A 25,445-nucleotide genomic window follows, 5' to 3' on the forward strand; every position below is an offset into this window, starting at 1 on the left:
TTTATTATTACACACTCACTGTCTCTCTCTCTCTGGATTGTTAAGAAATATTTACTGATATATTTATTATCACACACACTCACTGTCTCTCTGGATTGTTTATATCATATTTACTGATATATTTATTATTACACACACTCACTGTCTCTCTCTCTCTCTCTGGACTGTTTATATAATATTTACTGATATATTTATTATTACACACACTCACCGTCTCTCTCTCTGGATTGTTTATATCATATTTACTGATATATTTATTATTACACACACTCACCGTCTCTCTCTCTGGATTGTTTATATAATATTTACTGATATATTTATTATTACACACACTCACTGTCTCTCTCTCTGGATTGTTTATATAATATTTACTGATATATTTATTATTACACACACTCACTGTCTGTGTCTCTGGGTTGTTTATATAATATTTACTGATATATTTATTATTACACACACTCACTGTCTCTCTCTCTCTGGATTGTTTATATAATATTTACAGATATATTTATTATTACACACACTCACTCTCTCTCTCTCTCCCTGGATTGTTTATATAATATTTACTGATATATTTATTATCACACACACTCACTGTCTCTCTCTGGATTGTTTATATGATATTTACTGATATATTTATTATTACACACACTCACTGTCTCTCTCTCTCTGGATTGTTTATATAATATTTACTGATATATTTATTATTACACACACTCACTCTCTCTCTCTCTCTCTCTGGATTGTTTATATCATATTTACTGATATATTTATTATTACACACACTCACTCTCTCTCTCTCTCTGGATTGTTTATATAATATTTACTGATATATTTATTATTACCCACACACTGACTCTCCCTGGGTTGTTTATATCACAGTTAGATGGTTTATTACTCTCCCTGGGTTGTTTATATCACAGTTAGATGGTTTATTACTCACTCTCTCTCCCTGGGTTGTTTATATCACAGTTAGATGGTTTATTACTCTCTCTGGGGTTGTTTATATCACAGTTAGATGGTTTATTACTCACTCTCTCTCCCTGGGTTGTTTATATCACAGTTAAATGGTTTATTACTCTCCCTGAGGTGTTTATCTCACAGTTAGATGGTTTATTACTCTCCCTGGGTTGTTTATATCACAGTTAGATGGTTTATTACTCTCCCTGGGTTGTTTATATCACAGTTAGATGGTTTATTACTCTCCCTGGGTTGTTTATATCACAGTTAGATGGTTTATTACTCTCCCTGGGTTGTTTATCTCACAGTTAGAGGGTTTATTACTCTCCCTGAGGGGTTTATCTCACAGTTAGATGGTTTATTACTCCCCCTGGGTTGTTTATATCACAGTTGGATGGTTTATTACTCCCCTGGGTTGTTTATCTCACAGTTGGATGGTTTATTACTCTCCCTGGGTTGTTTATATCACAGTTAGATGGTTTATTACTCCCCCTGGGTTGTTTATCTCACAGTTAGATGGTTTATTACTCCCCCTGGGTTGTTTATCTCACAGTTAGATGGTTTATTACTCTCCCTGAGGTGTTTATATCACAGTTAGATGGTTTATTACTCTCCCTGGGTTGTTTATATCACAGTTAGATGGTTTATTACTCTCCCTGAGGGGTTTATATCACAGTTAGATGGTTTATTACTCTCCCTGAGGGGTTTATATCACAGTTAGATGGTTTATTACTCTCCCTGGGTTGTTTATATCACAGTTAGATGGTTTATTACTCTCCCTGGGTTGTTTATCTCACAGTTAGATGGTTTATTACTCTCCCTGGGTTGTTTATCTCACAGTTAGATGGTTTATTACTCTCCCTGGGTTGTTTATCTCACAGTTAGATGGTTTATTACTCTCCCTGGGTTGTTTATCTCACAGTTAGATGGTTTATTACTCTCCCTGGGTTGTTTATCTCACAGTTAGATGGTTTATTACTCTCCCTGGGTTGTTTATATCACAGTTAGATGGTTTATTACTCTCCCTGGGTTGTTTATATCACAGTTAGATGGTTTATTACTCTCCCTGGGTTGTTTATATCACAGTTAGATGGTTTATTACTCTCCCTGGGTTGTTTATATCACAGTTAGATGGTTTATTACTCTCCCTGGGTTGTTTATATCACAGTTAGATGGTTTATTACTCACTCTGGGTTGTTTATATCACAGTTAGATGGTTTATTACTCTCCCTGGGTTGTTTATATCACAGTTAGATGGTTTATTACTCTCCCTGGGTTGTTTATATCACAGTTAGATGGTTTATTACTCTCCCTGGGTTGTTTATATCACAGTTAGATGGTTTATTACTCTCCCTGAGGGGTTTATATCACAGTTAGATGGTTTATTACTCTCCCTGGGTTGTTTATATCACAGTTAGATGGTTTATTACTCTCCCTGGGTTGTTTATATCACAGTTAGATGGTTTATTACTCTCCCTGGGTTGTTTATATCACAGTTAGATGGTTTATTACTCTCCCTGAGGTGTTTATATCACAGTTAGATGGTTTATTACTCTCCCTGGGTTGTTTATATCACAGTTAGATGGTTTATTACTCTCCCTGGGTTGTTTATATCACAGTTAGATGGTTTATTACTCTCCCTGGGTTGTTTATATCACAGTTAGATGGTTTATTACTCTCCCTGAGGTGTTTATCTCACAGTTAGATGGTTTATTACTCTCCCTGAGGGGTTTATATCACAGTTAGATGGTTTATTACTCTCCCTGGGTTGTTTATATCACAGTTAGATGGTTTATTACTCTCCCTGGGTTGTTTATATCACAGTTAGATGGTTTATTACTCTCCCTGGGTTGTTTATATCACAGTTAGATGGTTTATTACTCACTCTGGGTTGTTTATATCACAGTTAGATGGTTTATTACTCTCCCTGGGTTGTTTATATCACAGTTAGATGGTTTATTACTCTCCCCGGGTTGTTTATATCACAGTTAGATGGTTTATTACTCTCCCCGGGTTGTTTATATCACAGTTAGATGGTTTATTACTCTCCCCGGGTTGTTTATATCACAGTTAGATGGTTTATTACTCTCCCCGGGTTGTTTATATCACAGTTAGATGGTTTATTACTCTCCCCGGGTTGTTTATATCACAGTTAGATGGTTTATTACTCTCCCCGGGTTGTTTATATCACAGTTAGATGGTTTATTACTCTCCCCGGGTTGTTTATATCACAGTTAGATGGTTTATTACTCTCCCTGGGTTGTTTATATCACAGTTAGATGGTTTATTACTCTCCCTGAGGGGTTTATATCACAGTTAGATGGTTTATTACTCTCCCAGGGTTGTTTATATCACAGTTAGATGGTTTATTACTCTCCCTGGGTTGTTTATATCACAGTTAGATGGTTTATTACTCTCCCTGGGTTGTTTATATCACAGTTAGATGGTTTATTACTCTCCCAGGGTTGTTTATATCACAGTTAGATGGTTTATTACTCTCTCTGGGTTGTTTATATCACAGTTAGATGGTTTATTACTCTCTCTGGGTTGTTTATATCACAGTTAGATGGTTTATTACTCCCCCTGGGTTGTTTATATCACAGTTAGATGGTTTATTACTCCCCCTGGGTTGTTTATATCACAGTTAGATGGTTTATTACTCTCCCTGGGTTGTTTATATCACAGTTAGATGGTTTATTACTCTCCCCGGGTTGTTTATATCACAGTTAGATGGTTTATTACTCTCTCTGGGTGTTTATATCACAGTTAGATGGTTTATTACTCTCCCTGAGGGGTTTATATCACAGTTAGATGGTTTATTACTCCCCCCGGGTTGTTTATATCACAGTTAGATGGTTTATTACTCCCCCTGGGTTGTTTATATCACAGTTAGATGGTTTATTACTCCCCCTGGGTTGTTTATATCACAGTTAGATGGTTTATTACTCCCCCTGGGTTGTTTATATCACAGTTAGATGGTTTATTACTCTCCCTGGGTTGTTTATATCACAGTTAGATGGTTTATTACTCTCTCTGGGTTGTTTATATCACAGTTAGATGGTTTATTACTCTCTCTGGGTTGTTTATATCACAGTTAGATGGTTTATTACTCTCCCTGGGTTGTTTATATCACAGTTAGATGGTTTATTACTCACTCTCTCCGCCGCGGGATGTTTCTGGAGGTTCCCTCCCGCTTTTATTCCGATTTTCTGCTTCAGTCGCGAAATGGCGCCGGCTCCAACCGTCACCTTCGGCTCCTTCCCCCTTCACTTCCGGCGGCGCCCGCCAATCCGCCTCGGCTCCGGCCCGTCAATCAATCCCCTCCCCCGCCCCCTCCCCGTGTCGTCATTGCCGTCCTCCCCTCCGCCCGCCCGACCTCCCGTTTCCTCCTCCACTCCACCTATGCTCCGCCCTGACGCTCTCCTGCAATTGGCCCACTCTGCCCGTCGCTCAACGGTCTCCTCCACTAGGAACCCGCATCGCTCCGTTGTCCCGCCCCAATCGTTCATTTCCGTCGTTTCCCCGCCCCATGCCCTTCCCCGTCTGATTGGCTCGCCTACACGCCTATCACCCGTGTTGACCTTTCACCCTTTGCGGCACGCATTGTCACGCTCTTTCGCCCATTGTTTTCACTTCCCTGTATCACCTGCCCTTGTTATTGGACCTTCCGGCCGTCCATTTACCCTCGCTCCAATCGGCGCCGTCCTTCCTTTGTTGCGTCATCCACAACCTGTCCCCGCCCCCATGCCTCAATCCCGTTGGCTTCGGCCTGATGCCTTTGGCGAATCAGACGCTCTTCCCTCCCTCCCTCCTCTGCCCTTCTCCCCTCTGTCCCGCCCTTGTCGCACGTCGATTGGTCAAACCTCATGCCAATCTCCGCGCGATCGCTCGCCTCTGCATTCCCCTTTATCCCGCCTCTGTCTCGTTGCCATTGGAGCAGAGTCGTTTCGACGGACATACTCTTATCCAATTGGAACTGCGCACCCGCTGTCTGCAACCAATCAGCTCCCTCGACCTTACGTCCATCATCCGCCTGGTCCCACCCACTCTTCTCAATGGGTCTTTGCAATGATCTGGAGTTGCTGGTGTTGGATGGAGGGGTGTGCAATGTTAAACATCACATCACACCAGGTTTTATTGGAAGGACTAGTTTTAGAGATAGTGGAGGGCTCAATCCTAACACACAGAATTTATAGCAAAACTTTACAGTGTGATATAACTCAAATTACACATTGAAAACACATTGGTTGTCTGTTGAGTCTTCCCTCTGTTATAGTTTCACCTTCAAATCACAAAACCTTTTTCCATATAAAAAGTTGCATTCTCTGGTTAGCTGTTAACATTGGGTGATAAGCTGGACAATATGTTGAAGGTGTTAGCCCCCCCCCCCCCCCCCCCCCCCCCGGTGTTCTCTGTCTATGCCGTGATGTTTGCATTGATTCCCAATCTCAAAAGTGAGATCCCAGAGTTTGACACGAATTCACGGAGTTTGTGAGCAAAGTACGATGTAACCCTGCACGTACAAATTCACCCCACAAAATATATGTGTGCATGGGGGTCTGTCTGGCTGGCTGGCTGGGTTGGGGGTTGTAAGTGTGAGCAAGTATATGTGTGTGTGCAGTGAGTGTGAGGGGGTGCATGTGTGAGTGTGTGTGTCTGTAAGGGCACACGTGTGTGGGTGTCTGTGTGCACATCTGTATATGCGTGTGTATAGGAGTGCCTGTGTGTGTGAGAGAGAAAGTGAGTCTGTGTGTCTGTAGGAGTGTGTGTGTGCGAGAGAGAGAGAGACTCTGTGTGTGTGTGTGTGTGTGTGTAGTATCTGTGTTTGTATAGGAGTGCCTGTGTGTGTGTGTGGGGGTGTGTGTGTGTGTGTGTGTGGGTGTATAGGAGTGCCTGTGTGTGTGCGTGTGTGGGTGTGGGTGTATAGGAGTGCCTGTGTGTGTGCGTGTGGGTGTATAGGAGTGCCTGTGTGTGTGGAGAGGAGTGTCTGTGTGTGTGAGAGACAGAGAGTCTGTGTGTGTGCGTGTGTGTCCATGTGTATAGGAGTGTCTGTGTGTGTGAGAGACAGAGAGTCTGTGTATGTGGGTGTCTGTGTGTGTGCATGTGTGTCCATGTGTATAGGAGTGTCTGTGTGTGTGAGAGAGACAGAGAGTCTGTGTGTGTGGGTGTCTGTGTGTGTGTATGTGTGTCCATGTGTATAGGAGTGCCTGTGTGTGTGCGTGTGTGTGGAGAGGAGTGTCTGTGTGTGTGAGAGACAGAGAGTCTGTGTGTGTGGGTGTCTGTGTGTGTGCATGTGTGTCCATGTGTATAGGAGTGTCTGTGTGTGTGTGTGTGCAGTGCAATGGTGATCACCTGTAATGTGACATGAACCCTATGTCCCAGTTGAGGCCCTCCCTATGGGTCCCGAACTTAGCTATCAGCCTCTGCTCGGGCACTTTTCACTGCTGCCTGTCCCGAAGTTCGCCTTGGAGGGTGGTCACCCGAAGGTCCGAGGTCGAATGTCCTGGGCCACTGAAGTGTTCCCCAACTGGAAGGGAACACTCCTGTCCGTTGATTGGTGTTCAGTGCCCATTCATCCATTGTCGTAGCCTTTCCTCAATGTACCATGCCTCCGGGTATCCTTGTCTGCAACGTATAAGATAGACAACGTTGGATGAGTCACGTGAGGACCTGCCATGTACAAGGTGGGAGGTGTCCCCACGCGTAATGGTGGGATCTATGTCCACACTCTGACACGTCATGCAGCGCCTACCGTGACAGGGTTGTACGGAGTTGTCCTGAGAGCCGGGCAGCTTGCTACGAACAACAATCTGTTTGAGGTTGTTTAAAGACAGAGGTGTGGGGAAGGTCTTAGTGAGGTGCTCATTCTCATTGATCATGTGTTGCAGGTCACGAAGAACATGGCGGAGTTTTTCAGCCCCTGGGAAATACTGAACAACGAAGGATACCCTGGCGGTTGCAGCATGTGTCTGTCGCCTGAGGAAGTCATTACGGTTCCTTGCTGTGGCACATCGGAACAGGTGGTCGATGCGTTGGGAACTGTACCCCGTTCTTGTGAGGGCATCCCTGAGGACTTCCAGGTGTCTATCACGTTCCTCCTCATCTCAGCAGATCTGGTGTATGCAGAGGGCGTCTCCGATATCACTCCCTCAGCGCTGACCCTCCGATATCACTCCCTCAGGGCTGACCCTCCGATAATACTCCCTCAGCGCTGACCCTCCAATAATGCTCCCTCAACGCTGACCCGCCGATATCACTCCCTCAACGCTGACCCTCCGATATCACTCCCTCAGGGCTGACCCTCCGATATCACTCCCTCAGGGCTGACCCTCCGATAATACTCCCTCAGGACTGACCCTCCAATAACACACCATCAGCGCTGACCCTCCGATAACACACCATCAGCGCTGACCCTCCGATAACACTCCCTCAGGACTGACCCTCCGATATCACTCCCTCAGCACGGACCCTCCGATAACACTCCCTCAGGACTGACCCTCCGATAACACTCCCTCAGCGCTGACCCTCCGATAACACTCCCTCAGCGCTGACCCTCCGATAACACACCCTCAGGGCTGACCCTCGGATAACACTCCCTCAGGGCTGACCCTCCGATAACACTCCCTCAGGGCTGACCCTCCGATAACACTCCCTCAGGACTGACCCTCCGATAACACTCCCTCAGGGCTGACCCTCCGATAACACTCCCTCAGCGCTGACCCTCCGATAACACTCCCTCAGCGCTGACCCTCCGATAACACACCCTCAGGGCTGACCCTCGGATAACACTCCCTCAGCGCTGACCCTCCGATAACACTCCCTCAGGGCTGACCCTCCGATAACACTCCCTCAGGACTCACCCTCCGATAACACTCCCTCAGGACTGACCCTCCGATAACACTCCCTCAGGGCTGACCCTCCGATAACACACCATCAGGACTGACCCTCCGATAACACTCCCTCAGGACTGACCCTCCGATAACACTCCCTCAGCACTGACCTTCCGATAACACTCCCTCAGGACTGACCCTCCATTAACGCACCCTCAGAGCTGACCCTCCGATAACACTCCCTCAGCGCTGACCCTCCGATAACACTCCCTCAGCGCTGACCCTCCGATAACACTCCCTCAGGACTGACCCTCCGATAACACTCCCTCAGCGCTGACCCTCCGATAACACTCCCTCAGGGCTGACCCTCCGATAACACTCCCTCAGGACTCACCCTCCGATAACACTCCCTCAGGACTGACCCTCCGATAACACTCCCTCAGGGCTGACCCTCCGATAACACACCATCAGGACTGACCCTCCGATAACACTCCCTCAGGACTGACCCTCCGATAACACTCCCTCAGCACTGACCCTCCGATAACACTCCCTCAGGACTGACCCTCCATTAACGCACCCTCAGAGCTGACCCTCCGATAACACTCCCTCAGGCCTGACCCTCCGATAACACTCCCTCAGCGCTGACCCTCCGATAACACTCCCTCAGGACTGACCCTCCGATAACACTCCCTCAGGACTGACCCTCCGATAACACACCCTCAGCACTGACCCTCCATTAACGCACCCTCAGGGCTGACCCTCCGATAACACTCCCTCAGGCCTGACCCTCCGATAACACACCCTCAGCGCTGACCCTCCATTAACGCACCCTCAGGGCTGACCCTCCAATATCACTCCCTAAAGACTGACCCTCCGATAACCCTCCCTCAGCGCTGACCCTCGGATAACACTCCCTCAGGACTGACCCTCCGATAACACTCCCTCAGCGCTGACCCTCCAATAACACACCCTCAGGACTGACCCTCCAATAACACACCATCAGCGCTGACCCTCCGATAACACACCATCAGCGCTGACCCTCCAATAACCCTCCCTCAGCGCTGACCCTCCGATAACACTCCCTCAGGGCTGACCCTCCGATAACACTCCCTCAGGACTGACCCTCCGATAACACTCCCTCAGGACTGACCCTCCGATAACACTCCCTCAGGGCTGACCCTCCGATAACACTCCCTCAGGACTGACCCTCCGATAACACACCATCAGCGCTGACCCTCCAATAACACACCATCAGCGCTGACCCTCCAATAACCCTCCCTCAGCGCTGACCCTCCGATAACACTCCCTCAGGGCTGACCCTCCGATAACACTCCCTCAGGGCTGACCCTCCAATAACACTCCCTCAGCGCTGACCCTCCGATATCACTCCCTCAGGACTGACCCTCCGATAACACTCCCTCAGCACTGACCCTCCGATAACACTCCCTCAGCGCTGACCCTCCGATAACACTCCCTCAGGACTGACCCTTCGATAACACTCGCTCAAGACTGACCCTCCGATAACACTCCCTCAGCGCTGACCCTCCGATAACGCTCCCTCAGCGCTGACCCTCCAAAAACACTCCCTCAGGACTGACCCTCCGATAACACACCCTCAGGACTGACCCTCCAATATCACTCCCTCAGGGCTGACCCTCCGATAACACTCCCTCAGCGCTGACCCTCTGATAACACTCCCTCAGGGCTGACCCTCCGATAACACTCCCTCAGGGCTGACCCTCCGATAACACTCCCTCAGGGCTGACCCTCCAATATCACATCCTCAGGACTGACCCTCCGATAACACTCCCTCAGCACTGACCCTCCGATAACACTCCCTCAGCGCTGACCCTCCGATAACACTCCCTCAGGACTGACCCTTCGATAACACTCGCTCAAGACTGACCCTCCGATAACACTCCCTCAGCGCTGACCCTCCGATAACACTCCCTCAGGACTGACCCTCCGATAACACTCCCTCAGCGCTGACCCTCCAATAACACTCCCTCAGGACTGACCCTCCGATAACACTCCCTCAGCACTGACCCTCCAATAACACTCCCTCAGGACTGACCCTCCGATAACACTCGCTCAGGACTGACCCTCCGATAACACTCCCTCAGCACTGACCCTCCGATAACACTCCCTCAGCACTGACCCTCCAATAACACTCCCTCAGGACTGACCCTCCGATAACACTCCCTCAGGACTGACCCTCCGATAACACACCCTCAGCGCTGACCCTCCATTAACGCACCCTCAGGGCTGACCCTCCAATATCACTCCCTAAAGACTGACCCTCCGATAACCCTCCCTCAGCGCTGACCCTCGGATAACACTCCCTCAGGACTGACCCTCCGATAACACTCCCTCAGCGCTGACCCTCCAATAACACACCCTCAGGACTGACCCTCCGATAACACTCCCTCAGCGCTGACCCTCCAATAACACACCATCAGCGCTGACCCTCCGATAACACTCCGTCAGGACTGACACTCCAATAACACTCCCTCAGCGCTGACCCTCTGATAACACACCCTCAGGACTGACCCTCCGATAACACTCCCTCAGCGCTGACCCTCCAATAACACACCATCAGCGCTGACCCTCCGATAACACTCCCTCAGGGCTGACCCTCCGATAACACTCCGTCAGGACTGACACTCCAATAACACTCCCTCAGCGCTGACCCTCTGATAACACTCCCTCAGGACTGACCCTCCGATAACACTCCCTCAGGACTGACCCTCCGATAACACTCCCTCAGCACTGACCCTCCAATAACACACCCTCAGCGCTGACCGTCCGATAACACTCCCTCAGGACTGACCCTCCGATAACACTCCCTCAGCGCTGACCCTCCGATAACACTCCCTCAGGACTGACCCTCCGATAACACTCCCTCAGGACTCACCCTCCGATAACACTCCCTCAGCACTGACCCTCCGATAACACTCCCTCAGGGCAGACCCTCCAATAACACTCCCTCAGCGGAAACAGCTCCTTCGGCCCATCCCGTCCATGCTAACTCAGATATCCTAACCCAATGCAGTATACCCCACTCCCCACCGTTTTCAAGCACTTGGCCCCATCTCCCTCTCACCCCCTTCCTATCCCAGGATACCTCCCCCCACATCCTTTTTAACGTTGTCACTGTCCCAGCCCCCCACCATTTCCTCATCCCACCCACACATCGCGGCCTGTGGTGTAGCAGTTCCCCCTCGGCGCTCCGAGGTGACTCCCCTCCCATTTCAGCGTTGTCTGCAGAGTGCGCCAAGCCTCCCCCCGTTCTAAACGTTGGCCATTTTAAGGGCAGCACCAGACGCACGTGCGAGGGTCTGGACCCAAGCAGGTCTCTGGGATTCTCCGGGTGTTCCCCACTCCTCGCTCAAACTTCCAGGCCACCGGGTGGCACAGAACTTTAGATTAGCTGTTTTCGTTTGGCCGTGCTTAATTACCCATAGTGCCCAGGGATGTGCAGGTTAGGGTGGGGGATTGACCGTGCTAAATTACCCATAGTGCACAGGGATGTGCGGGTTAGGGTGGGGGATTGGCCGTGCTAAATTACCCATAGTGCCCAGGGATGTGCGGGTTAGGATGGGATTGGCCGTGCTAAATTACCCATAGTGCCCAGGGATGTGCGGGTTAGGGTGGGGGGATTGGCCGTGCTAAATTACCCATAGTGCCCAGGGATGTGCAGGTTAGGGTGTGGGATTGGCCGTGCTAAATTACCCATAGTGCCCAGGGATGTGCAGGTTAGGGTGGGGATTGGCCGTGCTAAATTACCCATAGTGCCCAGGGATGTGCGGGTTAGGGTGGGGGATTGGCCGTGCTAAATTACCCATAGTGCCCAGGGATGTGCAGGTTAGGGTGGGGGATTGGCCGTTCTAAATTACCCATAGTGCCCAGGGATGTGCAGGTTAGGGTGGGATTGACCGTGCTAAATTACCCATAGTGCCCAGGGATGTGCGGGTTAGGGTGGGGGGATTGGCCGTGCTAAATTACCCATAGTTTACGATGCGACCTCTGCATTTTCCCGCGGTGTGACATGGGAAATGGCACGGGAGGGCACAGGAACACGGGGCCGAGCCCTGAGAGTCAAGGGGAGAACTCTCTCCCTCTACCGGCCAGGAGAAATGCCGTCGGCCAGCGAGCTGGGGTTTGTGGGGGGGATGAGGGAGTCGGTCGATCCATCCAATGCTGAAGGGTCGCCAACAAGGCTGGAGACTCCTCCCAGTTAACGTGGGGAACGCGAAGGAGCTAGCTCGATGGGCCAAACAGCCTGATCTCGCCTCCTGTTTTTCGATTCTCTCTCAATGGGAACCCCCAGGATGTTGATAGTGGGGGGAGGGAGGGGGGATTCAGTGACGGTAACACCATTGAACGTCAAGGGGGGCGATGGTTAGATTCTCTCTCAATGGGAACCCCCAGGATGTTGATAGTGGGAGGGGGGGAGAGGGGGATGGTAACGCCATTGAACGTCAAGGGGGCGATGGTTCATTTCAAATCGCGAGGGACACGCGGGGTGTCAGAGAGCACTGGCTTTATTCGTATTCTTGTACGCAGAGACAGACCCATCGGCCCTTCCTCTCCCTGCCAGCCCAGTCCTCCCGAAACAGCCCCTCCCCCCCTCCGTCAGACCGGATCCCCGGTGGCCTGATTGGCGTCCGGGCTGCGGCGGCCATCTTGGGCGCCACCTTGGTCGTCGGCCAGGAGCTCCCGGATGGTGAGGCGCCCCCCGGTGGAGCCGAAGACGTAGTCCAGGCGGGCGGCCCGGTCCCATACCAGCCGCCCGCGGTGCTTGAAGTACTGGATGCGGTGCTGGGGGATGGCTAAGGCCCCCAGCTCAGCCTCCGCCAGCTCCCCCCAGGTGAACAGCTCAAAGGGCTGCTCCACCGTGCCCAGGAAGCGGTCGTGGTAGCCCACCGTGAAATCAGCGGGCCGCAGCTCCGGGTCCCAGCGGATGCGGGAGATCACCATACCCGCTGTTCGCATGGGGGGTTTCTTGCCCTTCTGCCATGGCACCTCCACCCCTCCTGGGCATCCTGATATCTCTGACCCGCTCGGCGTGCCCGGTATCTCCGACCCGCTCGGCGTGCCCGGTATCTCTGTCCCACTCACTGTGCCCAGGTGGGTTATCTCTGACCCGCTCGGCGTGCCCGGTATCTCTGACCTGCTTGGCGTGCCCGGTACCTCTGACCCGCTCGGCGTGCCCGGTATCTCTGACCCGCTCGGCGTGCCCAGGTGGGGTATCTCTGACCCGCACGGCGTGCCCGGTATCTCTGACCCGCTCGGCGTGCCCGGTACCTCTGTCCCACTCACTGTGCCCAGGTGGGGTATCTCTGACCTGCACAGTGTGCCCGGTATCTCCGTCCCGCTCGGCGTGCCCGGTATCTCTGACCCGCTCGGCGTGCCCGGTACCTCTGCCTCCCTCACTGTGCCAGGTAGCTCTGCCCCGCTTGCCCGGCCCTCGATGGCGCCGTGGGCTGGGTGCTGGTTCCAACAGCGATCCCCAAACGCACAGCGCCCCCGCAGGTGGAAAGTGCAAACCCGGCCAGAGACGGGATTCCCTCCGGGCTGATGCCCCTCCTGCTGGGTACCATCTGCCATCTGGAGGAGCAGCAGTGCCCAGGCTACAGGGGGAGACACAAACACAGAGAGGTGGGGGCAAGGCAGGTTAAAGAGCGGGGCACACACCGGGCACACACACCCACAGGGCACAGCCTCGTATCACTCTCTCTCTCTCTCTGTCTCTCACTAACTCCCTCTCCCTCTGTCTCTCCCTCTCTGTCACTCTCACTCTCAGACCCTCTCTCTCTGTCTCTCTATCTCTCTGACCTTCATTCTCTCTCTCATACATTCACACACTCTCTCTCTCACACACACATACACTCTCCTTCTCTCGCTCTCTCTTACCCACGCACACACACTCTCTCCCTCTAAACCACACACACACAGACCCTCTCTTATTTTCTCTCTCTCTCTGACCCGCTGTCTTTCTCCCAGATCCTCTCTCTCACCTTGTCTCAGCCTACTCTCTCTCTCTCTCAGATGCTCTCTCGTTCTCTCCATCGCTCAGACCCTCTCTCTCACATACGCAAACACACAGACACCTTTCCTCTCCCTCTCTCTCTGACCCTCTCTCCCTCTCTCAGACTCCCTCGCTTTCTCTCTCTCTCTCTGACCCTCCCTCTCTCTCAGTCTCCCTCACTTTCTCTCTCTCTCTGACCCTCCCTCACTCCCTCTCTCACACACAAACAGACCTTCACTCACTCAGAGACTTCCTCACTTTCTCTCTCTCTGACCCTTTCTCTCTCTCTCTCTGACCCTCCCTCTCTTCCTCTCTCTCTCACAGACCCTTTCTCCCTCTCTCACACACACAGACCCTCCCTCCCTCCCTCCCTCACAGTCTCCCTCGCTTTCTCTCTCTCGCTGACCCTCCCTCTCTCTCTCTCACACACACAGACCCTCCCTCCATCACTCACAGTCTCCCTCGCTTTCTCGCTCTCCCTGACCCTCCCTCTCTCTCTCACACACAGACCCCCTCCCTCCCAGACCCCCTCGCTTTCTCTCTCTCTCTGACCCTCCCTTTCTCTCTCTCTCACACACACAGACCCTCCCTTCATCACTCACAGACTCCCTCGCTTTCTCTCTCTCTGACCCTCCCTCTCTCACACACACAGACTCCCTCGCTGTCTCTCTCTCTGACCCTCCCTCTCTCACACACACAGACCCTCCCTCGCTGTCTCTCTCTCTGACCCTCCCTCACTCACAGACTCCCTCGCTTTTTCTCTCTCTCTCTGTCCCTGCCCCTCTCTCTCTCTCTCACACACACTCAGACCTTCCCTCCCTCACAGACTCCCTCATTTTCTCTCTCTCTCTGACCCTCCCTCTCTCCCTCTTCACACACACAGACCCTCTCTCCCTCACTCACTCACAACCTCCCTCGCTTTTTCTCTCTCTCTCTCTCTGACCCTCCCTCTCTCATACACCGACACTCCCTCCCTCACTCACAGACTCCCTCGCTTTCTCTCTCTGACCCTCCCTCCCTCCCTTCCTCACAGACCCTCTCGCTTCCTCTCTGTGCAATATAGCTAAAGTAGTGTTACTCCTGCAATTATAATTACTTATATAAAGTAAATGAATTCACACCAGTGTGTAATTGTTTCAGACAAGAGCTGAGTCAACAAGAATGGAAACTATGTGGAGGAAATACATAATGTTTTTTTGTATTAGCTAATAAGTTCAAAGTTTGTGCGAAGATTTGTAGCTCGGGTGCTTGTTGTAGTGGTTCTGTTCGCCGAGCTGGAAGTTTTTGTTGCAAACGTTTCGTCCCCTGGCTAGGAGACATCATCAGTGCTGTGGAGCCTCCTGCGAAGCGCTTCTTTGATGTTTCTTCCGGTATTTATAGTGGTCTGTCCTTGCCGCTTCCGGGTGTCAGTTTCAGCTGTCCGCTGTAGTGGTTGGTATATTGGGTCCAGGTCGATGTGTCTGTTGATGGAGTTTGTGGACGAATGCCATGCCTCTAGGAATTCCCTGGCTGTTCTCTGTCTGGCTTGCCCTATGATAGTAGTGTTTTCCCAGTCGAATTCATGTTGCTTGTTGTCTGAGCGTGTGGCTACTAGGGATAGCTGGTCGTGTCGTTTCGTGGCTAGTTGGTGTTCATGTATTTTATAAAATGTAGTTTATAAAATACCATGCAAGGACTGCACAAAACACTATATAGGACAAACAGGAAGACAGCTAACAATCCGCATACATGAACATCAACTAGCCACGAAACGACACGACCAGCTATCCCTAGTAGCCATACACTCAGACAACAAGCAACATGAATTCGACTGGGAAAACACTACTATCATAGGGCAAGCCAGACAGAGAACAGCCAGGGAATTCCTAGAGGCATGGCATTCATCCACAAACTCCATCAACAGACACATCGACCTGGACCCAATATACCAATCACTACAGCGGACAGCTGAAACTGACACCCGGAAGCGGCAAGAACAGACCACTATAAATGCCGGAAGAAACATCAAAGAAGCGCTTCGCAGGAGGCTCCACAGCACTGATGATGTCTCCGAGCCAGGGGACGAAACGTTTGCAACAAAAACTTCCAGCTCGGCGAACAGAACCACTAGCTAATAAGTGTATGCATGAAAGAGACGGGACTGCAAAACAATGGTAGATATTACAGGCGACTAGATAAGGTGCTGTGAGGGGAGACAGCTAAGCTAGATACGCCTGGACAAACAGTAGGTATAAACATCCGTTTCCCAATTTTACAGAAACGCAGGAACAAACCCCAATTAAAAGGGTCTTAACGATAAGATGGAGTAAGGGGAGGCACAGATGGAGGGAGTAGATAATGGTAAGGAAAGGATGTGCCTAACAATGACCCACAGCGGGATGAGGTCAAACGGCCTTGTGAGGCCAGGAATAAGCATTTTGTCACAGACAAGGCTGGATAAGGCACGAGATAAACAGGAGTAATGGGTACCGGTCTTAGGGAAGTGGAGGATGTAAACAGGGGAGGAGCAATGAAATAAAAAAAGGATCCAAATTATATAAATATCGAGTAGTTGTTGAATTCGGTGTGTTTTGTCCCTGCCTTGTGGACATCACACCCACTTGCAAGTGTGAACTAAAGGGCACTACTGATTCAGATCTTGTCTCGGACTGGAATTATTGCAGCGAGTGAGCTTTGTCTCTCACAACTGGGGGCTCGTCTGGGATGTTCTTCCATCGCCCGGGGGGGGGGGGAGTGGCTGGCCCTGGACACTGGGAAGATGCGTCCCGTTCCCCATTGAGGAGCGGTCTCGTGTCCCGATTTGGTCCACTCCCTTGGGCGCCTGGTACGAATCCCACAAGAGAGACATCTGAATCAGACAGTGACAGGAGGTCGATAGAAAATACGGCGAAAAGGGGCCAGGCAACTCTGTGCACAGACCAGGGTAAGAAAACTGACTTTTAAGTACTGCCTTGGTGGCCGGGATTGAGTTTTAGTAGTTAATAAGGGACTAACAAAGGAACTCAATATGGGTTGTGCCGTGGGGAAGGGAACAAGCCTCCGGGAGAACAAAAGAAGAAAAAGGCATTGGAAATGGAGGTGGGGTCCTTACAACATACCTCCAGAACGTCCGTTGAGCAGGATGGTGTGGAATTGGAAAAATCATACTAGTACAAGGGAAAAAGATGATTAAACATTGTTGCTTTGTATGGACTAAGGACTCCATTCTTCGTCCCGCCGTCTTCTGGCCAAAGTACGGGTCGGACGAAGACTGGGTTTGTAAATATCTGAATTTATATGTCAATGTGTGTGAGAGAGAGAGAGAATGAAAAGAGCTGTACAGCCGGTAGAAAGTTTAACCCTTTGTGATTTGGTTTGAATGCCCATTTGTTTATTGGTGACTGAATGTTTGCACTTTATTCCCAGGAGCTTGAGTTTCATGACTGTTTTGAATCTGATTTTTATTATGGAAACTTAACCGGATGTCTTTTAAGGTTAAGGATTCTACAGTGATTATGAATTAAAAAATGATAACTCCTGTTCTTTATACAGGTCATGACTGCCTTACTATCAGTTTCTAACTAATCTCTTTTATCCTAACATAAAAGCGATTTATGATGGACAGTTGAAGTTTGAGTTCAACATTAGATTGTCGTTAAAACAACGTCCTATGGTTAATATCTGTGACCTTGGATTCGGCCATTGTTCATGCATTAGAAGTTTTATTTAACTTGAATAGACAAATTCTTTTAAGGCAGCTCTGATTATTTCACGACCTATAGTATTATAACTGAGCAATCACTGATCAGGGCTACTTAAGAGAACTAATTTTGGATTTAAATTAAGGGACTAAAACTGGGTAATTATAGTGGATTTCAAAATTGGGAACTGTATGCATTTTACATTTTAAAGATGAAATACTGACTAAATGAACGTTAAATATATAAATATGTTTACAAGTTAGGAACTGGCTTTAAAGTTAGTCCAGCATGAATTGATGAATTGGTGTTTGACGTTATGGGGAGCTAGAAATATTGCAATATTTCTTTAAGGGGAAGAACGTAATGACTTATCCCCTTCGGGAGGTATCCAATAGGGGACAACGAGATTGGGTTTGTAAGGGCTCCGTCTCACCAGAACATTTAAAAAGGAAATGGAAGGTCCTGGTCGAGGATCCGGTAGGATTGTCTGAACAAACTGATCAATTTTTGGGGCCCCAGTCTGTATACGTGGGCTGAGTTAATGTCTATTTCGAAGATACTATTTACTGGTGGAGGAAAGGGGACTTATACGGGGAGCAGCCATTAAAACGTGTGACAGGGAACACCCGATTGGAGATGGGGATGCTGGACAGGGAGAGACGAAGGTTCCCGTCGGAGACCCCCAGTGGGAAAATCAAAACCCGGGGCATAGAGCAGAAATGAGGGAATCGAAGGACCTGATTCTAAAAGGAATAAGAGAGGCGGTTCCGAAGTCGCAGAATCTGACTAAAGCCTTTGAAGTTAGTCAGGAGAAAGATGAGACTCCCCCAGCTTTCTTGTAGAGATTAAGAGACTCAAGGCGGAAATATTCTGGAATGAACCCTGAGGACCCAGAGGCGCAGGGTCTTTTGAAAGTACATTTTGAGACCAACACAGAAAGATACAGAAGGGTGGAGCGAACAACCATGAGATGAATTGTTAAGAGAGGCACAGACAGTGTTCGTAAAGAGAGAGGATGGGAGACAGAAGGTGAAAATGATTCTCGCTCCGGTAGTTAAGAGAAGGATGGAACCAATAGTGGGCAACCGGAGCAGCGGGTAGCAGCACGTAGGGCAGAGAGGAGAGGGGAGAGGGAGAGGACAAGGGGGGTGCATTTGATAGAGGGTTCGAGCGACAGGGGCAGAGATGGGGGTCTCCACAGGAAGGATGCCATTATCGTGGAAAGATAGGGCATTCTAGGCGGGAGTGTCCTGATCTACAAAGGGAAGCAAGGGCCAATCCGCTTACATGAATAGGGGTGTCAGGGGTTCCTGCCCTCGGGGACTCACCCTTGATAAACTTGAAGGTGGGACCCTGTAGGGAAGAGGTAGTCTTCCTAGTAGATACAGGGGCAGCACGGTCATCGCTGAATTTTAAACCAAACAAAGTAGAAATGTCAACACAGTCAATGACTGTTTCCAGGGTAAAAGAGGAGGATTTACTGATGATAGAAGGTCCTAAGGAGAGGGTCACAAGGGAACTGTTGTATATCCCCGATATAAGAAGTAACTTATTAGGGAGAGACTTAATTATCCTCTTAGGACTGGAGATTGGAATTCAGGAAAAAGAATTAGTTGGACAAATGGCGATGTTGACAGAGGATATGGAGAGAGAGAGATAGACCCTATTGTATGGGCTAGGGAAGGGGATCGTGGAGAACTACAGATCCCTCCCCTTGAAATAAATTTAGAAAGGGACGGGGACATTGTCTGTGAGCGACAATATCCCATTTCCATAGAAGGTACACGAGGACTGCAGCCAGGAATTGAGGGACTGATTATAGATCGAGTAAGATCCCTCATGACCACAAATGGTTTAGTGTGATAGATTTAAAGGATGCCTTTTGGGCTTGTCCCTTGGTGGAGGAAAGTAGGAATTTGTTCGCCTTTAAATGGGAAGACCCCAAGACAGGACGGAAACAGCAATACCGGCGGACTGTGCTCCCCAGGGGTTTACAGAATCCCCAAATTTATTTGGACAGATGTTGAACAAAATGACGATGTGAGAGATTATGACTGTCCGACACCAAGGCAGTCATTGGGGAGTACAAGCAATGTGTGATTTAGTTCTTAGGGAATATGGATGTAAAGGGATATATACAATTGCTAAATAAATATGTGAGGGATGTATGATATGCAGCAAGGTAAATAAAAAAGTCTTGAGAAAACAGACCCCGGGAGGAAGAGACCTAGGATTGAGACCCTTCCAGAGTATACGAGTCGATTATACTGAGTTACCCAGGGTAGGGAGACTAAAACATATGTTGGTCATAGTAGATCATTGGGTGAAGCATACTCCCTAGCTACTGCCACTGCGAGTGGGGTGTCTAAAACAATATTGGAGCACGTCATTCCCCGATGTGGGCTAGTACGCCGTATAGATTCCGACCAAGGGAACTCATTTTACCCCGAAAGTGTTACAGGGGGTGATGAAAGGGTTGGGAATCTCCTGGGAATTTCATACTCCATGGAAGTATTGAAGGGTTGAGAGAACGGACCAAGCACTCAAACGCCAGCTCTCTAAATTGATAATAGAAACCAGACTCCCTTGGACCGAATGTTTACCTATAGCTCTCTTGAGAGTACGAACAGCCCCACGGAAAGATTTGGGACTATCCCCGTATGAAATCTTATTTGGATGGAGAATTGCCAATTCCCGAAACTAAAGACTTGTTCTTAAAGAAGGATATACTGGGCTTGTCCTCCTCTCTGTCTTTCCTCAGGGAAACAGGGTTTATTGGCACAGATTCCACCCCTAAAATCCACCGTTCATCCCATCCGGCCGGGAGATTGGGTCTTAGGAAAATCATGGACAGAGACTAAATTGCAGCCAAACTGGGAAGGGCCGGACCAGGCTCTTTTGACTACCGGAACAGTAATAAGGATGGCGGGGAAAGGCTGGACTCACTACACTCGGATCAAAGGGCCAGTGGAATCTCCAGTTGAGGAAGAAGTCTGGACAGCCGACTCAACGCAGACCAAAGAGAATAAAGAGACTTTGAGTAACTGATTATACAGTGGGGACGCGAGCGCGGGGATTATTTCTGTAGGATTGTCTATTAAGTCGTTTTGTGCTTCACCATGATGTTTAATGCTTAGAGTTATGATGCTAGCCCTCATAGCATTGGGATTTTGTCAAATATCCTTTTCATATCGAACAGAGAAAAATACAGCGCAGTACAGGCCCTACGGCCCTCGATGTTGCGCCGATCCAAGCCCACCTAACCTACACTAGCCCACTTTCCCCCATATGCCTATCCAATGCCTGTTTAAATACCCATAAAGAGGGAGAGTCCACCACTGCTACCATGAACTCACGACTCGCTGAGTAAAAAACCTACCCCTAACATCTGTCCTATATATGTGTTATTAACGCTTCTGGAGTCTGGTAATCCACAAGTAATAGACGCTGATGCATGCAGCTTAGTCAGTTGTGGGGATGTAGATATTCAGAGACAGTACCGGAGCTCAGAGATACATCTTAAGTCCTACAGGGATGGCCTTGGGAATGGTACTCGGGATAATAATCTCGTCACAGTACACCGGGCCCCCTTCCGACCAGCTCGCGATTATCCCGATAAAAAGTGTCACCCAATATACCTGACGATAAAGAAAACCACATGACACGAAGCAATTCTCGGGGGGGGGGGGGTGGCACCTATGAGATACAATTAGATGAAACATTTGGGATAGAAATGAAAGCGAACAGGAAGGATTTCTCGGGCTGTTGTTTTCGAATTGGCGTCGGATGGGGAAAACAGGTAGAACTACCGGATAATGAGATCCAACCTTTCCTCCCGCTGATCCTAAAGTAGTAAAAATTATAGAGGTAAAGGATTAAAGTCTGGTTGAAGATTTGTAGCTCGGGTGTCCGTTGTTGTGGTTCTGTTCGCCAAGCTGGAAGTTTTTGCTGCAAACGTTTCGTTCCCTGGCTAGGGAACATCATCAGTGCTATTGGAGCCTCCTATAATGAGGACATGCCACAACCAAAAGGACTAGCCACACTACCATACGTCAGGAGCGTCTCAGAACTGACAGCCAGACTACTGCGACCCTTAGGACTCATAACAGCACACAAGCCAACATCCACGCTCAGACAACAACTCACTAGAACAAAGGACCCAATAGCCAGCACGAGCCAAACTAACGTAGTTTACAAAATACCATGCAAGGACTGCACAAAACACTATATAGGACAAACAGGAAGACAGCTAACAATCCGCATCCATGAACATCAGCTAGCCACAAAACGACACGACCAGCTATCCCTAGTAGCCATACACTCAGACAACCAGGAACATGAATTTGACTGGGAAAACACTACCATCATAGGACAAGCCAGACAGAGAACAGCCAGGGAATTCCTAGAGGCATGGCATTCGTCCACAAACTCCATTAACAGACACATGGACCTGGACCCCATATACAAACCACTACAGCTGAAACTGACACCCGGAAGCGGCAAGAACAAACCACTATAAATACCGAAGAAACATCAAAGCAGCGCTTCACAGGAGGCTCCAACAGCACTGATGATGTTCCCTAGCCAGGGAACGAAACGTTTGCAGCAAAAACTTCCAGCTCGGCGAACAGAACCACAACAGAGGTAAAGGACTTGAAACAGACCATCGATATAGAAACTGGGTACAGGGATGCAAATGCCTGGGTTGAATGGGTAAACTATACTGTAAACAGTCTGAACAAGAGCAATTGCTATGCATGTACCTCTGGTAGGCCAGTGGTTCCCTTTCCGCTCGGGTGGAAGCGAGAGAGGAAGGGTGTGATACGTATGATAGCCCTGTACCAGGATGAGACTGCATGGAATGATAGGAATTGTACCTCCCTATCTCTGATGTCCCCTCCCTTGGAGAAGAAAGATGTACAAGTCCCCCCCCACATTTACCGCCGCAGTTGGAAATCGCGTGTGCGTAGACGAGGTACAAGTCGGTCTAGAGATTTGGGGGGGGAGCTGACATTGGTGTACAGAGATTAAGAACGTCACCGAAACGGAAAGGGAGGGAACTACTCAGCGCTGAAGGTTCCCCGAGCGGATCTGTGGTGGTACTGTGGAGGCAAAATACTGAGACCCACCCTACCTCCGGACTGGAGGGGGATATGTGCAATTGGAATTCCATTTACCCTGGCATTTGAGAAGGAAGAGAGAGTCGGGAAACAGGGAAGGGGTAAGAGATCACTGTCAGACACTTCTTTCGATGACAGGATTTATCTCGATTCTATAGGAGTCCCTAGGGGGGTACCTGATGAGTTCAAGGCTCGTACCCAGATTGCAGCAGGCTTCGAGTCAGCTCTCTTCTGGTGGGTAACAATTAATAAAAATGTCGATTGGATAAATGACATTTTCTATAATCAACAGCGATTTATAAATTATACAAGGGGTGCGGTTAAAGGAATATCAGAACAGCTTGATGTGACAAGTAGGATGGCAGGGGAATACAGAATGGCCCTTGATATGATTTTTAGCAGAGAAAGGGTGTGTGTGTGTGTGTGTGTGATGTTAGGAGGAAGCTGTTGTACCTTTATTCCTAATAACACTGCGCCTGCTGGTTCAGTTACTCAGGCCTTAAAGGGATTGACTCCCTTAGCAGAGGAACTGGCTGAGAATTCAGGAGTAGACCCATCTCTCCCGGGATGGCTTGAATCCTGGTTTGGAAGATGGAAGGGGGTGGTAATTTCCATCCTTACTTCCCTTGATAGTAGTAGACGGGGTATCGATGGCCATTGGCTGTTGGATCATACCCTGGATACGAGGGCTCACCCAAAGACTGATCGAGATCAGCCTTAATGAAACAGATGCCCCGAAAAGGGAATCAGGCGGAGGAACTTTATCGACTAAATAATTTTTAAAAATGTAGGAACCAAATTATATAAATATCGAGTATTTGTTGAATTCGGTGTGTTCTGTCCCTGCCTTGTGCACATCACACCCACTTGTAAGTGTGAACTAAAGGGCACGACTGATTCAGGTCTCGTCTCGGACTGACATTATTGCAGTGAGTGGGCTCGTTTCTCACATCAATCTCTGAGCCTCCCTCCCTCACACACATAGACCCTCCCTCCCTCCCTCACTCACACACATAGACCCTCCCTCCCTCGCTAACAGACCCCCTCGCTTTCTCTCTCTCTCTCTGACCCTCCCTCCCTCTCTCACACACAGACCCTCCCTCCCTCGCTAACAGACCCCCTCGCTTTCTCTCTCTCTCTGACCCTCCCTCTCTCACACACAGACCCTACCTCCCTCCCTCACAGACCCCCTCGCTTTCTCTCTCTCTCTGACCCTCCCTCTCTCACACACAGACCCTCCCTCCCTAACAGACCCCCTCGCTGTCTCTCTCTCTGACCCTCCCTCTCTCTCTCTGACCCTCCCTCTCTCACACACACAGACCTTCCCTCGCTCACTCACAGATCCCCTCGCTTTTCTCTCGCTGACCCACACACTCTCCCTCTCTCACACACACACACAGACCCTCCCACCCTCACTCACAGACCCCTCACTTTCTCTCTCTCTCTCTGACCCTCCCTCTCTTCCTCTCGCGCACACACAGACCCTCTCTCCCTGACTCACAGACCCTTCACTTTCTCTCTCTCTCTCTCTGACCCTCCCTCTCTCCCACACACAGAATCTCCTCGCTCTCACAGATTCCCTCGCTTTCTCTTTCTCTCTCTGACTCTCCCTCTCTCACTCACAGACCCACCCTCCCTCAATCACAAACTCCCTCCCTTTCTCGCTCTCCCTGACCCTCCCTCTATCCCTCTCTCACACACACAGACCCACCCTCCCTCCCTCCCTCACTCACAGACTCCCTCGCTTTCTCTCTCTCAGACCCTCCCTCTCTCCCTCTTTCTCTCACACAGACCCTCCTCCCACACTCAGACTCCCTCGCTTTCTCTCTCTGACCCTCCCTCTCTCCCTCACACACAAACAGACCCACCCTCCCTCATTCACAGACTCTCTCTCTTTCTCTCTCTCTCTGACCCTCTCTCACACACACAGACCTTCCCTCCCCTCTCTCTCTCTGACCCTCCCCCTCTCTCAGACCTTCCCTCCCTCTCTCTCTCTCTGACCCTCCCCCTCTCTCAGACCTTCCCTCTCTCTCTCTCTCAAACACACACACATAAACACTCTCTCACTCACAGACTCCCTCACTTTCTCTCTCAGACCCTCCCTCTCTCTCTCGCTCTCAGACCCTCCCTCTCTATCCAGTCTCTCTCGCTCTCACTCTCAGAGTCTCTCCCTTTCTGTCTCTCTCTCTCTCACACCCTCACACTCTCCGTCGCTGACTCTGTCTCTCTCTCCCTCTCTCTCAGCACCCCCGTCTCTCCCTCTCTCTTTCTGTCCCCCTCACTCTCTCTCTATCTCTCCCTCTCTCCCAGCCTCCCCCCTCTCTCTCTCTCTCTCAGACCAGTCCCCCTTCTCTCTCTCTCTCTCTCTCTCCCCCCAACCCCTCGTTCTCTGACTGTCTCTCTCTCTCTGTCAGACCTCGCCGCCCTGTCTCTCTCTCTCTCTCTCTCTCTCTCTCATAACCCCAGGCCCAGAGTATCCTACCTGTAGTCCGCCTCTCCCTGCTGCGCTCGGAGTCAGGAATGTTGAATGCGGAAGTAATGGGGGATGGGCAGGGAGATGTACACAATAACTCAGCGATCCCAGTGCTCCGAGCAGAGTTATGGAATGGGAGTGGGACTGAGAGAGTGGGCACTGTCGGAGGGTCAGTGCTGAGGGAGCGGGCGCTGTCGGAGGGTCAGTGCTGAGGGAGCAGGCACTGTCGGAGGGTCAGTGCTGAGGGAGTGGGCACTGTCGGAGGGTCAGTGCTGAGGGAGTGCTGCACTGTCGGAGGGTCAGTGCTGAGGGAGTGGGCACTGTCAGAGGGTCAGTGCTGAGGGAGCGGGC

At 49.9% G+C, this 25,445-nt stretch overlaps 2 protein-coding genes across 2 annotated transcripts in view; both read right to left on the minus strand.

Annotated features, from left to right (window-relative positions):
- Positions 1 to 4,212, minus strand: part of leng8 (leukocyte receptor cluster (LRC) member 8) — a 46,288-nt gene extending 42,076 nt beyond the window's left edge. Inside the window, exon 1 of the mRNA XM_060856957.1 lies at positions 4,116 to 4,212. The gene's annotated coding sequence lies outside the window, so the exon portion shown is untranslated. The remainder of the gene's footprint in view (positions 1 to 4,115) is intronic.
- A 6,842-nt stretch (positions 4,213 to 11,054) lies between these two features.
- leng9 (leukocyte receptor cluster (LRC) member 9) lies at positions 11,055 to 25,155 on the minus strand. Its single transcript, XM_060857009.1, has 2 exons — positions 25,104 to 25,155; positions 11,055 to 13,423 (listed from the first exon to the last, which is right to left on the minus strand). The coding sequence occupies exon 2, from the start codon at positions 13,398 to 13,400 to the stop codon at positions 12,426 to 12,428; it is 975 nt and encodes a 324-aa protein (XP_060712992.1). The 5' UTR covers positions 13,401 to 13,423; positions 25,104 to 25,155; the 3' UTR covers positions 11,055 to 12,425.
- Between the last annotated feature and the right edge of the window lie 290 nt (positions 25,156 to 25,445).

Source organism: Hemiscyllium ocellatum, chromosome 49 (assembly GCF_020745735.1).
Source record: "Hemiscyllium ocellatum isolate sHemOce1 chromosome 49, sHemOce1.pat.X.cur, whole genome shotgun sequence".
NCBI lineage: Eukaryota > Metazoa > Chordata > Chondrichthyes > Orectolobiformes > Hemiscylliidae > Hemiscyllium > Hemiscyllium ocellatum.

Bases quoted from the DNA above. Each gene is read 5' to 3' on its own strand.
- leng9 (XM_060857009.1), bottom strand. From the start codon at position 13,400: ATGGCAGATGGTACCCAGCAGGAGGGGCATCAGCCCGGAGGGAATCCC.